This window comes from Vigna unguiculata, chromosome 9 (genome assembly GCF_037176805.1).
Source record: "Vigna unguiculata cultivar grain cowpea cultivar isolate G323 ecotype 2 chromosome 9, ASM3717680v1, whole genome shotgun sequence".
Taxonomy (NCBI): Eukaryota; Viridiplantae; Streptophyta; class Magnoliopsida; order Fabales; family Fabaceae; genus Vigna; species Vigna unguiculata.
The window spans coordinates 39627851-39644296 of NC_140800.1; the positions used below are offsets into that span (position 1 = coordinate 39627851).

The 16446-nt window shown below is 26.9% G+C and overlaps 2 protein-coding genes across 2 annotated transcripts; both read left to right on the plus strand.

The window, feature by feature from the left end:
• Positions 1–6679: 6679 nt before the first annotated feature.
• Positions 6680–7272, plus strand: LOC114163703 (uncharacterized). The gene has a single exon (XM_028047998.2). The coding sequence runs from the start codon at positions 6771–6773 to the stop codon at positions 7176–7178; it is 408 nt and encodes a 135-aa protein (XP_027903799.2). The 5' UTR covers positions 6680–6770; the 3' UTR covers positions 7179–7272.
• A 7577-nt stretch (positions 7273–14849) lies between these two features.
• On the plus strand, positions 14850–15429 carry LOC114163704 (uncharacterized). Its single transcript, XM_028047999.1, has 2 exons — positions 14850–14912; positions 15007–15429. The coding sequence occupies exons 1-2, from the start codon at positions 14850–14852 to the stop codon at positions 15427–15429; spliced, it is 486 nt and encodes a 161-aa protein (XP_027903800.1).
• Positions 15430–16446: the final 1017 nt, after the last annotated feature.

Here is a 16446-nt window from a genome sequence, read left to right on the forward strand (position 1 = left end):
AAATAATTGTTTAACATTATCATCATAGGAAGATGTGAAATATATTTTTGTATTAAATCTTATTATTAATATTGTTTATCGAATTTGTAATGATTTTATCAAGAGTTGACGTGTAAGCTTTGTGAATGTGCTGAAAGTGATCTGTTTTTTGCAACTATGAGCTATATTTGGTCAACTACTACTTATAAATGAAATTCCTCTCAACTAACTTGAAACAATAATGAAAATAAGTATTTTTTAAAGGTGTTAAATTCAATCACTGACCTTAGTTTCAGATAGATAGCAATGCGGGTCGGTTTGACCTACATAAGGTCTGCACATCGTAGACTGATCTGTCTCGTGCCGCATAATTTATGTGAGCTGCAATCACTGGTTCGTCACGCACATCACTTGACTCGTGGGCTGTTTTTTTTTTTTTTAATTCTTATGATAAACTTTTAATGTTTAAAAATTAGGAAACTTTAAGAAGTTCACAAAATTAAGTAAAGACTTTGGAGAGTTGGATGATAAATTGATAATTCAACATTTTCATCATATTCATACTATGACATACACAATGTATTCTTTAAATTTTAGCACATTAAAAAATACATAATACTTATTTTTTTCAATTATACAATAATTTATAACGTTAATGCAAGAGTCCATAAAAAAATAACTAGTATACACAAGTGTAAGTTTTCTTTTTTTATACGAGCTTACGGACCGGACTGTGACGAACTTGTGGGTTCAACTTCTAAGCCTGCCCTGTATATTTTGTGCAGGCCTGCGGGTCGGCCCGTCGGACTAGACACTAATTGCAACCCATAGTTTTAAACAAATTTGTAATAACTATTATAAATTGTTTACATAACATTTTTATGAGAGCTAGAACTTTAATTGAGGTGATCAAATATAAAATATTGTTAACCAATCTTTATCATTATGAAAGTTCATATGTACGAGTTAATAATTCAAGATCAAACGGAAGTTTCACCGGATAAAATATAAGTAAAAAAAAAAAAAAAAACTTCTTAACATTGTTTTGTATTGAAGTGATATTTGAGTCTCTTAAGATGTTTTCATGATTCATTACATTTTATAGTTAAAAATTTATAATTGCATGTTTTTACATGTATGTTTGCTTAGTTTACTTTGTGGATATATGAAAACAACTAAGCTTATAAATTAAGATAATTACGTTAACAAAATTGTTTTACGTAAAAATCAATTTTTATGACTATGAAGGGTGATTTTATATGAAAATATTCATTCAATATAAAATATGTTTGGAACTTTAACTGGTCTCTCAACTTCTTTTATTTGTATTACATATCTACTTTATTTATAGGATTTCGAAATCATATATATTTTTTCCTAATCATAAATTGCAATTTAGAAGATAGTATATATTACGACAATTCAAATTAATTAGATTATGTTTTTTAGAAAGTTTTTATTTTCTCAAATTTCATATCGGCAAGTTTGAGTTGTTATACGATTTGATTTTTAATACATTTTACTTTGAGCTTGGTTTTTTTTTTCTAATGAAAATAAAACAAAGAGATTATTTTTTTCTTTGTTGTTTTCTTACTCAAGCAATAACTTGATACTTAAGTGAAAGTATTTTCGTTCATCGAGAATAAATTAAAGGGTAACATTTTTTCTTTATATCATTTTTGTGATGTGATTATATGTAATTAAAGTTTTTTTTTTCCCTTAAATTTGCATATCTTTGGTTTTCTTTTGTTTGCATGGTGATTTTTTTTTTTATTACATATATGATTTGATCAGAAAAAAATGAATTTATATTAGTTTAGATTTGTAGTAATGAGTTTGGTTTTTATTGGACTTCCTGGACATTTTTATAACTCTTCTTTCTTAAGGGTATTTTATTTTAATTATTTCAAATGTGAATTAATTTTTCAAATGTTTGAGTGTTTGTGTATGTTGACTGTTAAGTTTGAGTAGAGTTAGAACATTTGAATCACGGAGAAAGATGATTTATTTTGAGTCGATTTTGAAATAAAGAATTGTTGTTTTGAAGAAAAAATAATATTCGTTCAATTATATGAAAACTTTGAGTTATAGTTTTTTTATCATATCTCATTAGAGGTGAACATGATTTAATTTTTAAAATCCAATCCAAATTCATTTTAAATCTAAATATCTGATATTTTTTGAATCCAAATTCATTTTTTTTGATTTTTTTTAATTTAAATCAAAATATTTGAATCAAGATTTAAATTTAAATCCAAATATTTGAATTAAGTTCAAAATCGATAATTCATATTTTATAAAAGAAATTTAAATTGAATTTTTTAAAATTGTGTCATTGGGTTTAGTCAATCAAATTTAGCTGAATTTTGACTAAGGTTGGCTTGGTCGAATATGACCAAATTTTTGTTAGTGACTCAACTGAATTTTGAAAGGGATCGACTCGGTCTAATTTTGGCAGGGATCAACTTGATCCAATTTCAGTTGGGTCAATTAGGCTTAATTTTAAATTGATGACAATTCGACTGAATTTGACTAGATTTTGATCGGTGTTGACTAAGTTAAATTTAACCAAATTGTTATTGAGTCAGACTCAACTAAATTTCGGTCGAGATTAACTCGACCGACTCGGTCAAATTCAATTTAATAATTTGACATTTAAACAATAATTTATACTACTAATCTAATAGGAAAGTTCAAATTAGTTTTCTCTTATCCTAAGCAATACCATTCAAGTAATAACACCATGATGAAGTGATATTTTTCCTCAGTTTAATAATTATTTATTTGAGGTTGGATTTTTTAATTCAATTTAATAATTTAACTGGATCCAATTTCAGTTGGGTTAATTAGGCTAAATTTTAAATTGATGACAACTTTACTGAATTTGACTGAATTTTGATTGATGATGACTAAGTTAAATTTAACCAAATTGTAATTGAGTCAGACTCAACCAAAGATTAACTCGACCGACTCAGTCAAATTCAATTTAATAATTTGACATTTTTAAACAATAATTTATATTATTAATTTAATAGGAGATAGTTTTCTCTTTTCTTAAGTAATATCGTTCGAGTAATAACTTGATGTGATATTTTTCCTCAATTTAATAATTATTTATTTGAGGTTGGATTTTATAAAAATTTGTATGTGCTAGTTTTGTGAATTAGATATATTTATGACGCAATGTGTTGTGTTGGATTTCCTAAAATGTGATGGACGATGATAATTAATTAGATGGTAATTTACTATACTGAAACCATTAAGTACAAGATATATTCAAAATTTAGGAGTAAATTTTCAAGTAATATAAATGAGGTTATTACGACCGAAAAACTAATAAAAATAATTAGAAAGCAATTCTTTTTTAACATAACTTAACGTTTAAGTCATTCACTTTATAAAATAATTTAACTCATTTCGAGCTATTTAATTGACGTGCGACTATATTTGCTAAAACAACAATAGAAAAGTACAAAAATATAACAAAAAAAAATATAAATATAAAAAGTTCGACTATACACTATGAAAAAATCAAATTAAAGAAGTAGTACAAGAGAAAAATTATAAAAAAAATAATAACATGGAAAAAAATCATTTTATAAATAATAATTACATATTTAAGTAAAAAATTAAACAAAAATAAGTTGACCCAATTTACTGTTATTGGTCCACCACCAACCAGTATTAAATGGTTGTCCAAATCACTTACAGAAAAGTAAACTAATATTTTTCTTCTTTCCCTTTTTTATTATTATTCTGGTTCTCCCTGCCCTTGCATTTTCCCCTTTCTTTATTATTCTCTTCAGTTTTTTCTATTTTATTTTTTTATACTCTTCTTGGCATTCCTTAACGTTTTGAACTTCTTCTATTTCTATCATTGCGCGATATTAGTAGTGATAATTATATTTATTATTAAAAAATTTAAATATTTTGTTTTGATAATAATAAAAAATTACAAAAAAATGTGTTTGAATAATTCGTTTGCATTTAATATGAAAATTAAATATAGTCTAGCGATACATTAGTTGGGAAGATAAGAAGTGAAAAAGTTGGATTAGTATGTAAAGGCATTTGTAAATTGAAAAATTAAGAATTAATCCATATAGGAACGTGAACAATTGTTTTTGAAGAAAAGTAATTTACTATTTTTAATAAAAAAAATAACAATATATTTTGTAATAGATCATTATTAGGTTGATTGGTGATTAGGGAACAAAGAAAGGAAACTATTATTATTGAAATTAGTTACAATGGCGAAAACATTTCAACGGTATCATAGTTTTCAAAATGGTTAAGCAGGGAGGGCCCAACGAATTAACACAAAAAGACAAGGTCACGCTCAACATTTTCTCAACCTACTCAAAAGTTTTTCTCTTTAATCATGATACCGATTGTTTTAAAAAAAAACAATAATTAATTAAATAATAATTTAACTTATTAAATAAAGTATGTACATACACAAAAAATTACAAAAAAAATAAAAATATTTCCTCTTAAATATTCAGTTAACAAATTCAAATATGTCATCTCCAATCGTTCTATATTATCTTACTCCCTGCCATAGGGAATAAACGATATTAGCTACATGTTAAATAAAGAGGAAAAAAGAAATTAATAATGGTTGTTTGGACTATATATGGAAAATAAAAAATGATAAGACTTTATTATATTATTATTATTATTATAATTTATCTATATCAATTTATTTGTTTTATTCTTTTTATCAAATCAATGAAAATGCATATTTTTTTAAATATTTGATCTCTATTTCGATTTGATACTTATCTTTTTCACCACTTATAACAGATATTCTCTCGTCAACTTGCACTTTTAAAAAGAACGTTTTAAGAACAAATCCTATCTTGTTTCCCATGCTTTATCTTATTAATGGGCCACTCAGAGAGTTAGAGTTTGTTACAAATCCCAGAAATTAAGAAAAGTGGTCCAATTTCTTTCGGCCCAGTTAGCGGATTTGGACACACATAAGCTGAAGAAGATATCTTCATGACTGGGCTACCCATATGAAAAAGATTTGAAGATTTTTCAACTTTAACTAAGACCCTCACTATAAAAATAATCCTTAAACCTTTTTTGTACTGCAAAACTTTTGCAATCCCCTAATAATGTCTCACCCCAATAGAAGTTAACATGTAAGGGAGAATCTAATTAACCCTTTGATTATCGTTGAGTATTCCATAAATTAAATTAATTAAACTATATTTTTTAAACGAAGTTTCATATAATCTGTTTCGATATAATAATATTTTCTTAAATTGAAGCAATTTATTAGCATATTACAATAAGAATTAAGAATACCTCCTACCTCTTGAAAGTTATACATCGGATAAAGGTAAAATAATTTCATAAATATTATATAACTGAATAATCTTATTTAACAAGTTAATTTTATGGAATTAAATTATATTTAAAAATTACTTCTTAACATAATATCTGAGTGATGATGTTTGACCTATTATTATATTATGTGCTATCGTTGTTCTAACACACAGAATTCCTACTTTATATTTCTATCAAGAATTTTTTCTTGTTCCTCCTCGATTGTACTTTATACTTCTGTGAAGCATTTTTTTTGACTTTAGTATTTTCCGAGTAGATTTCTCCTTGTTCCTACCAAGAACTTCAGGTCCAACACAATCAAGATAACAACTCTGGCTTTGGATATCAATTCTACCTCTCTGGTTTTTCTCTTAAAAAAGAAGCAATTTTTTTAATCCCAAATATTACAGACATCATGCATATAAAAACTCACCATTTTGAATAGCTTCTTTATTCAAAACCCCAAGAAACTCGTGAACGTTAATTACCTTTATTTTCTTCCCTATCTCATCACATCACATCACATGGGCGTCCATGGATCTTTTCCTCACGTGATTTCGGATTTCATTAGTTAAATCTGCTAATCTTTCCGGCGACATCATATATTTTGTGTTTGTTCAGCATTTATAATTATACTTTCTTTTCATCAATCAACACCAACAAGTGGTGTTCTTGGCTTTGTTTAGGGACACTGTGCCCACAGTTTCCATTCTTCCACTGCTTTCCCTTCCGGGTCTCACTTGTTCACTTTCTTCCTCACACAGGACATCAATTAGCCACAGAGACAATGAATTCAGGAAAAGCGTTAATTAGGTAAACTAATATTAATTATACAATCACACCTGTATTAACTCATACCATTATTTTTTCTCTACTCATTTCATCAATATTCAATCTTTAATCTCTCTCGATTTAATGTATATCTTACACCAACAACATGCATCACTAGTTGTTATACATAGTATATAACCTATTTTAAGTTACTCCCTCTAAATATTTAATCATTCAACTTGTTTTTATGCTTTATATGGAATTAATCCCCGCGTGACTGAATAAAGTGAGGTGAAATGTTAAGTGAACTTTTGAGTTTCAAATTAAACAAACAGAAATGTGACATTTGAGAATATCGGATTGATGAAAATTGAAGTTGTTCTCTGTGCATGCATGCGAACTCCTTAATGAAATATCTGGTTTAAAGTTGAATCCTTGTTATTAAGTTGTCGTTTTCATTATTAACTAGAAAAAACAATTGGAGTCCACATACATCTGCTCTTAACTAGGTTTCTAAGCATTACCTGTCTCAAACTCCCAAATACTGTGGGCAGTATATAGTACCTACCTACGTATATATATATACTCCCTCACTCGTATAAATACATCACAACACTATTGGAACAAAAACCACAACATTATTGAAGTCTACCTTTGATAATAGAAAAAAGACATAATTAGTGATGTCCCCGAACCAGTTCAGTTGTCCCACCAGCAGCGACATGAATGTTGGTTTTCAAGGCACTGCGTGTGATGTAAGCTTAGAAGGAAACAATGAAGTGGCCACAGAGAATGCGAAATGCGAGTGTTGCGGAATGTGCGAGGAGTGCAGCGAGGAGTACATAGGGCGCGTGCGTGAGATGTTCTGCGGGAACATGATATGCGGATTGTGTGCTGAAGCTGTGGATGTGGAGATGGAGAAGAATGGTGGGAGAAGAGAAAAGGCTTTGGAAGAACACATGAACGATTGTGTGAGGTTTAACTGGCTTGGTAGGTCGTATCCTGCGTTGTATCAAGCTGAAGATGTGAAGGAGATCTTGAAGAAGACTTTACGATGCAGCAGAGCCATGTCCACCACTTCTAAGGATTAAGCATGCTCATCAAATTTTGGTTTCAGATTTTCTGCTGTAAACATCATATCTTCACTGTTAATATGTGCAACAGTGAAGGTAATTTATTGTTATGTGTTGGCAATACAAATGATGAAGTTTTATTTATCTATATATGAAAAATGTTTCATGGATCATTTCATCTACGATTGAGTCTTGTAAGATCAGAATCTATAAATGTACTTGTAAATTGATCTTCTTTCTCGTATCTGTAATGAGTGAAATTTGCTAAAAAAATCTACCAAAAAACTGTTTCATACTTGATGAGGGACAGATAACATAAGAGAGAAAGATATAACAAGATAAATGCATTAGATGCCGTGATATTCTTTAGAAAAAAAGAAGGAATAGTTCCAATTAGGATGTCAACGGGCGGGTAGGGTACCGGTAGTAGCTTCCCCGTACCCTACTTGCTGGATAAATATTTGTTCCGTATCTGTATCCATATCTGTCGGGTATCCGTTATGTGGGTACCCGTCTATTTTTTTTATATCCGCGGGTATCCACAAATACCCGTGGATGTTTGCAAAATTATTTAAAAAATAAATATTTAATCATAAATTCAAATAAAACAAAATAAAATACATCACTGTCAAAAATTTTAAATAAAGTTCAAATAAACTCAAGTTGATACAAGTCTAAATAATTGTAAAAGTAAATATAAAATGATCTTCAACATAATGAAAATTCTTTAATTAGTGCTTTGATCAACAAATCCACTTTCTCCTATTGATTCTAAAAAATAAACAAAATAAACAAATAATAAACCTCAATTGTCACGTGTCAAGTATTCTTATTTTGATTCCATCATTCGGCAACAAGCATACCATAAACGTCATTGTCTATATAATGTTTGATGTATATACCCAATTTCTAAGAAAGGAAAAAGAAGAATGTCAATGATTGTAAGTTTAGCGGGTACGGGTATCCACGGGTACGTATACTATAATACCCGTACCCGCCCCGTTAACATGCGAATATAAAAAATACTCGTACCCACGGATAGCGAGTATCCATTTTAATATCCGTTTTCTACCCGTTGCGGGTTTTATCCATGGGTACTCGACAATTTATAGTTTGAGATAATAATTTTAGAATTTGAAATCTTTTTGTTTTATTATTATCATCCAAGTTTAACGTCATAAATTTCTTAAAATTTGAAGGTGAATTAGAACTTCTATCTATCGATAGAAATATATAAAATGAATAATATAAAAAAAAAATATTCATAAATCTATTATCTCAATGTTTTAAACTTAATGTCATTTTTTTTCAATTTTTTTATTAAAAAAAATTTATAAAATTAGGGAGACCATTATTGTTTAAATTGATAGATAACTGGAAAATTTTAAAACAAAGAACTAGCAATTAATAGGTTTTTGGACAATTCTTTTTTGTACTGTAACTATTTACTTTTGATCATATTTATGTTAGATTGTTAGAAACAGTTTAAGTCGTACAAGAAAGTAGAAAGTATTGTAAGAAGCTTGGGAGATAAACAATAATCTTTTCTCTAAAAAGAAAGTTTTAGTATCGGAACCGCTAGAAGCCTAAAAAAAAAAGGAATATGGATAATATTGTCTACTCCTTTGGAATGGGAAGAAAATCAAAGCATTAACATTAGCACAACTACATCATGATGACTTTTATGACAACAAGTCATTGTATCCTAATTCTTTTTTTTAATTTATCTAATCTTTTTCTAAACAATGGTGTTGAACTTGGATTAATAAACATAATGTTGGCTGTGTCGATTGGTAAGCAAGAAAAACCTCTTAATTTGTAGGATAGTTTTGAAAATTGCTAAATGTTTTATTTACTTTTCTAAATAAATAACATTTATACATAAGTTGTCAACGATTTAAGCATCCCAAATATTCTATTAAATATATTTCTTTTTAACTGATAAAAAACAACAACTAATAAGTAAAGATAAATAGTTTTTTTTCCAATAATTGGAGTGCTTTTCTTCAACAACAGTTTATAGTTTGAGATAATAATTTTAGAATTTAAAATATTTTTATTTTATTATTATTGAAGTTTAAGACTATAAATTTGTTAAAATTTGAAGGTGAATTATAACTTCTTAATTAATTAGAAATAAATAAATTGAATAATATATATAAATAATGATTAATAAATCTATTGTCTTATAATATTTTATAACGAATGTCATGTTTTTTTTTCAATTTTTTTATTAAAAAATTAGGGAGACTATTATTGTATAAAGTGATAGATATATAATTGTAATTTTTTAAAACAAATGATAAAATGGAAAGTGATAAGAAAGAAGAAGCTAACAATAACAAAAATAAGTAAGATCTAAAATTATATAGATACAAATTTTATTTGTTTACTATAGGTAAAAGTTAACAAAAATGTCAGCCACATATTTTCCTGATACAAGTTAGTTAGAAGAAACACAAATCTGAACTTCTTATTAATCTTTTTAATTTTTGGGGTTAGAAAATGTTTGGTGCTCAATGTTTTGTAAGAACATTATATTTATATTTTATTTATGAATTAAATTTTATCGAAGATTTTTTGGGTCATTTATATCCTGTAATCTTTTACAATTTCACCCAACTCTATATTTTATTCTACCCTATCTAGATTCAATATTCCTTATATTTAACTCTTTCAATACCTTATTACCTTTTCTTATTTCGATATTCCTTGATTTAGCTCTTTTAGTAGATATAACTTTTGAGAAATTGATGTATTTCCATTCTAGTAATTATCAACTATGCATTAAGTGTAAAAAAAAAATTATAAAATTCTGTCCATTATGTAATTATGTAATTTTAAACTTGTAATTATCTATGAATATTTATATATTTTTTCAAATTTATTTCATGTACTTCTAAATAAAATTATCTAAAAATTACTATTTAAAACAAACTCAAATAATTTTACACTCCAAGATTATAAATCCAAATTGCACTGCACTCCAACATAAATACGAATAAATATTACTTGAGATATAATAATACTCAGATCTTAGTCCCAATAAAATTATAATCTCTCAAACACTCTTATTATGCTAGTTTAAATATAATGACATTATTTAAATCAAAACTGTATTCGTTATAATTGATTCTTATCTATTGTCTTACCCTTCTATTTTTAATATTCGTTTCCTATCTGTTGCGGGTGTTATCCGCAGATACTTGCAGATACGAATTTTTTTGACATCCCTAGTCATGATATGTAATTAAATTTAAAATTATACTTTATATATATATATATATATATATATATATATATATATATATATATATATATATATATATATATATATATATATATATATATATATATATATATATATATATATATATATATATATATATATATATATATATATATATATATATATATATATATATACACACAATATTGTTATTGGACAATCCAAAATGGTATAGTGAAATTCATATAATATATTGATCGTTTAAAATAAAATATAATATATTGACATTTTAAAATAAAGGAAAGATATTAATTATGAGATATATGATATTATTTATGATATAAACAAAATCTTTTAATAATAAAAGAATTCATTAACCTCTTATTGGTAGGATTAAGAAGACTTATAAGTACATGCTATTAGGGATGGCAACGGGGCGGGGCGGGTACGGGTATCATGATCCCATCCCCATCCCCATAATAAAAATTCATCCCCATCCCCAAACCCAACGGGTATACAACTTTTGACCCATCCCCATCCCCACCGGGTAACGGGTATTTTCTTATACCCATACTCATACCCATTTTTTTATTGTTCCATATATCAATTAAATATTTTTTATAAAAAAAATTTAAAAATCACACCAACGTAATCATGATACTATCAAAATATTCAATATTAAAATAACATACTCTTTTTGATTTTCATGATGTCAAATATTAAGAAAAATATTATAATAGTATAAATCTCAAATTAAAGTATCAAATAACAACTAAATAAAATTCAAATAATTATATAAAAGCTAAAAAATTACACATTACTAAAATTTTATAATAACCAAAATATTTATTAATTTTACAAATGATCAGTGGTTTCATTTGCATTCGATCCACCTACACATAGAAAAAAAATTAAAAATTAGATATGATATAATAATTGAAATTGAAAATTTTAATTACTAGAATATAATGTACCTTCTTCATCAGATTCATTATCATAAAGGAGTAAAGATAATTAAATGTGTGACCCAAATTTGAGAATATCCATTTGAACATAACATAACGGAAACAAAAATGTATAATTAAGATTATGATAAAAGGAAAAATACCTTGAAGATCTGCTTAAACCTTAAAGAACAAGCCAAACAATTAAAAGAGAGTAAAAAAGTGTATAACCAAAGTAACAAAAAGAAGAGCTACAAAATAAGAGTCAAACATTTTCATGAAAATAAATAAATAAATAAAGATAATCAAATGTGTAACCTAAAAATTATTTCATAGAATGAAATTGAGGAACACCTATTTGAACATAACCATGTACAGAGAGTAAAAATTATGTAATAAGAAGAAGAAAAATTACCTTCAAAATTAAATCTTGAAAAACAAACCAGACAATTGAGAGAGTAAACAAAGTGTATAACAAAAAACAAAGAAAATGAGAAATATGTTATATATATATATATATATATTATATTATATTATATTATATATTATATTACTATGTATATATATATTATATGTGTGGATATCTTATGTTTATATATATATAATTATTTATATATATTATATTATATTATATATTATATTATTATTACTATGTATATATATTATATGTGTGGATATCTTATGTTTATATATATATATATATATATTTATAGATATATATTTATTTTAAGTATATATTATATTATATTATATTATATAATAATATAAATATAATAATATATATTATATTATTATGTATATATATTATATGTATATGCGTAGATATTTTATGCTTTTATATATATATATATATATATATATATATATATATATATATATATATATATATATATTTCTTTTAAATTTTTATAAATTTGTAATGTTATAAATTTGTTTATAAAAGATCTCACTAGTTAAATGATTAATTTGTTTTATACGTATATATTATATATATTATATTATATTATTATGTATATATATTATATGTATATTATATTATATTATATTATATTATATTATATGTATATGTGTAAATATATATATATATATATATATATATATATATATATATATATATATATAAAAGTATATTTTATTTATATGTATATATACTATATTATATTATATTATATTATATTTTATGTGTAAATATATTATTTATTTATATATATTTTTTAGATTATTTAATAAATTATAAATAGTTTAGTAATTTAAGCGGGGACGGGTATTTGGGCGGGTATATATATATCCCATCCCCATCCCCATCCCCAGTTGAAAATTTCGGGTATTACCCATACCTATACCCATACCCAGTCAAAGCGGGGATTCCCCGTCAAAACGGGGACGGGTTCGGGTGATACCCACGGGCACGGGTTTATTTGCCATCTCTACATGCTATATAGAAATAGTACACCTCGTCTCATAATTACTTTTATTTACAAATGTTTGTTCAAAATTTCTTACTAATTTGAGTTTCGAACCGTCTTTGTTTAAGAACTTCTACCTTCTGATGAATTGAAGCTTAGTTATGTGTTAACATCCTGCACAATTCACCTTAGAGATTTGCTCAGTCAAATCTGGTAAGAAAAAAAAATGTGTTGAAATCAAATTGTGCATTTGGAGACCACATAAATAATATTGATTTAGTGATCCATTTGCTTATCAAAAGAGACCTCTTCGTGTGTTTTGTTTTTTTTTTGTTAAATTATTTTTTTGGTCTTTGTTTTTATCAAGAAGTGTCAAATTGGTCATCTAATTTTTTTTGTCTTAATTTGGTTATGATCTTTTCAAAAGATTCAATGTGGTTTTTGCCTAGATTTTCACAAATAATGTTAAATTCGAAAAAATTATAAATCTTTATTAACCATGTTTAACATTATTTGTGTAAAAACCACTGATAAAAACAAAATTAAATCATTTTAAAAAAATTATGAGGACCAATTTGATATTTTTTAACAAAAATAAAGATAAAAAAATAATTTAGCTTTTTTTTTTTAATTTGCATAGTCATCGGAGATGATCATAGATTATATTTATTATTGTTAATAAAAAAATCAAATTTAACATAAAGTACTCCGAAATAATATAAAAGTTGATATGATTTTACATTTGTTTTGATCACAACCAAAATAAAATATATGATAATTATTGCATCCATTATATATGTTCATGATTAGTAATGTGTTATTTTATATTAGTTATAGTTTAACTCACCAGTCACATTCTAAGTTTTCCCAGCCATATGTAAAATCCATTGTATTATAGTAGTTATATAAAAACCCCTATTTTGTTATATATTATGTTCCAATTTTAAATCTATTGGAGATAATATTATCAGAATCAATTATTATATTTCAGATATTGTTTACTTTGAAAATTTAAACTTTATCACAGGTCGCCTTATAACAAATGTAGTTTTTGCACCACAGAATTGTGACTTTGTGACCTTGAATTAAGTTCTACGACCAAATACCGATTAACATCATTATATCAGAAATTTGTGCTAAATCATAGGCATATTCTTAAGTTTTTATAAAGAGGAGTTTAACTGAAAAGATACAATATCAATGAGACCTGAGTCTAATCAGATAAAGCATTAACATCACTCTTGACTCAAAACTTTAAAACAATGTTTATTATGAGCTTTTATTTTTATACAATACTCTATTTTTTTAATTACTAATTAACACGAGAAACGTAATATGAATGTCTTTCTGAGGAGCCTCTGGTTTGGGCATTTGTTAATCTACATTTTGTTAGGAATCCAAGTGTGAGTCTAAGTCCCACATTGACCAGAATTGAGAAAGTAGAGCACCATATAAGGATCAAGGCCCATAAACCCATTGCCTTAAGGTTTTGGGTTGAGAGTGGTGTCAGTGTCTTATGTAGTTAGGCTCAGATCTCATTGGTGTTGTTCTCCCCGATAATACCCCTCCTTATAATCCTAACACATTTGTCTGTTGTTGTAATACTGTGTGCCGCTGTTTTGTTTTTTATGACAACATGGAACTCCGATGGAGCTGTTTTTCTATTTCCTTAATTGGAATGGTTCTTTATTTAAAACTGAGCAATAGAGGGGTGTTCATGTACGTATATGTAAAGTTGGGTATGGTATGGTACCAACCACTTGCAATGTATAGATGCAACATTTCTGAAGCTTCACGAGTTAAAGCCAGAAGAGACACATAAGATTAGAGCTAGTTCCAAATGTCTTGGCAAACAGGGAATAGATATACCTAGCTAGCTATATCTATAATAACAACATGTAGATGTAACATTTCTTTATTACATCTTTGCTACAACATAAGCTTGTTGCAGACCTAGTGGACCAATTAATAACTATCGATAGCGGACTTTACATGTTCCTCTGTAAAGGTATTCGAGTTGTCACTTGTCAATCAAATGCATCGTTACTTGCACATCTTATCTTACTTAACTTTTTTTCTTAGGTATAAATAACCACATGCATCCTTCGCAATGAAGCCATCATCATCATCATCAACTCTCAGGAAAATTAAAATCTTATTAGTTTCCTACATGGTCTTATCTTTATCTATATATCTTTTGTGTATCTGAGGTTTTTGAAACGTTAAACCAGACATTTACTTACATATGTTGTGTGTTTTGGAGACAGGAGCAGAATGAGCAAAAGCTTCGAAAGGCTGTGTCGGACGTGTCGAGTGAGATTGAGAAATACTATAGCGAGTTGAAGTTGGAGAGGATTGAAGAGGTGGAACAAGCTGAATGCCAGTGTTGTGGGTTGAAGGAGGATTGCACTTCGGTTTATATCACAGAGGTTGAAGAATGTTACTGTGGGAAATGGGTTTGTGGGCTTTGTTCTGAAGCTGTTAAAGAAAAAGTAGGGCGAAATCCTTCTACAGTAGCCATGCAAGAAGCTTTGAACTCACACAGGGATTTCTGCCAGGAATATAACGCTACCAGACTTAACCCTCAACTCTCGTTAACTCTTTCTATGAGGGAAATAGCCAAAAGAAGTTTTCAGAATAGGAAATCCAAGGGTTTATCCAGGCTTAGTCGCACCACTAGTTATCCCTGAAATCATTCACTGGATAATTTTTTTTTTTACATCACACTTACTCAGTTATTAATTCTTTTTTTTCTTATAGATTTTGACACTTGAATATGTGTCATGTCAAAATTTATTGAAATCATAAATTTGTGGTACTTCTAAACCATTTCATTGTTTCTCATATAGAAAATAAAATAGTGGGTTTTATTTTAGGCTGAGTTTGAGGAGATGATAATTAACATTATTCTCCTTTTATTATTTTCTTTACACTAATTAACATTATTGTATTACCTTTTTCTCTCAACTATCTATGTAGTAAAACCTTCATTACATGAAAAAAAGAAGACATCCGACGTACTAATTGATCTCTTGGTGTTTTCTGTTATTTTTAATTCTCTGAAGTTTTCACTTATAATTTGAAGATTATTTTAATTTCATTACCAGTTTACCAGTTAACATTTCTTGACAATCTTGAAGTTAGTAGAGTAAAAACAATAATTAAGTTTCAAAAAAACAAATTTATCGTTGAGAAAGGAGTTGGAGGGGGTAGTGAGTGCAGGTCATGGTTTCAGGTGTAGAAATTTTGATGATAAACCAAATTCAAGATATATATATATATCATTCAAGTACTTATACAAGTGACGATGTCCTTTGATTACTGAAGTTTTGGTTAAGGGATAAAAAGCTTATAAATATATAATGATGTTATAAGACTATTCATTTAATTTTTTAACTCAATATTCAAATATACTTAATATTTTTAATGATTTTTACCGATTTCAGTGTCAATTTTTTCTTTTTTGCAGGTAAACTTCTGTTGATGTCCATAACTTGAAAAATGAAGCTCAGACTCTCAAAAACTTGACTTTCCACCTAGAGAAGACATCGCTCTTTCCTGGTAAGAAGAATAAATAGAATATTTTAATAGAAATTTAACGATTAATAAAGTGGATAAGTATTTAATTTCTACACCAGGATTATATAAAACAAAAAATCCAACTGTAAATGAGTTGTCTAATTTTGATTGAAGGGATTGAATTTGAT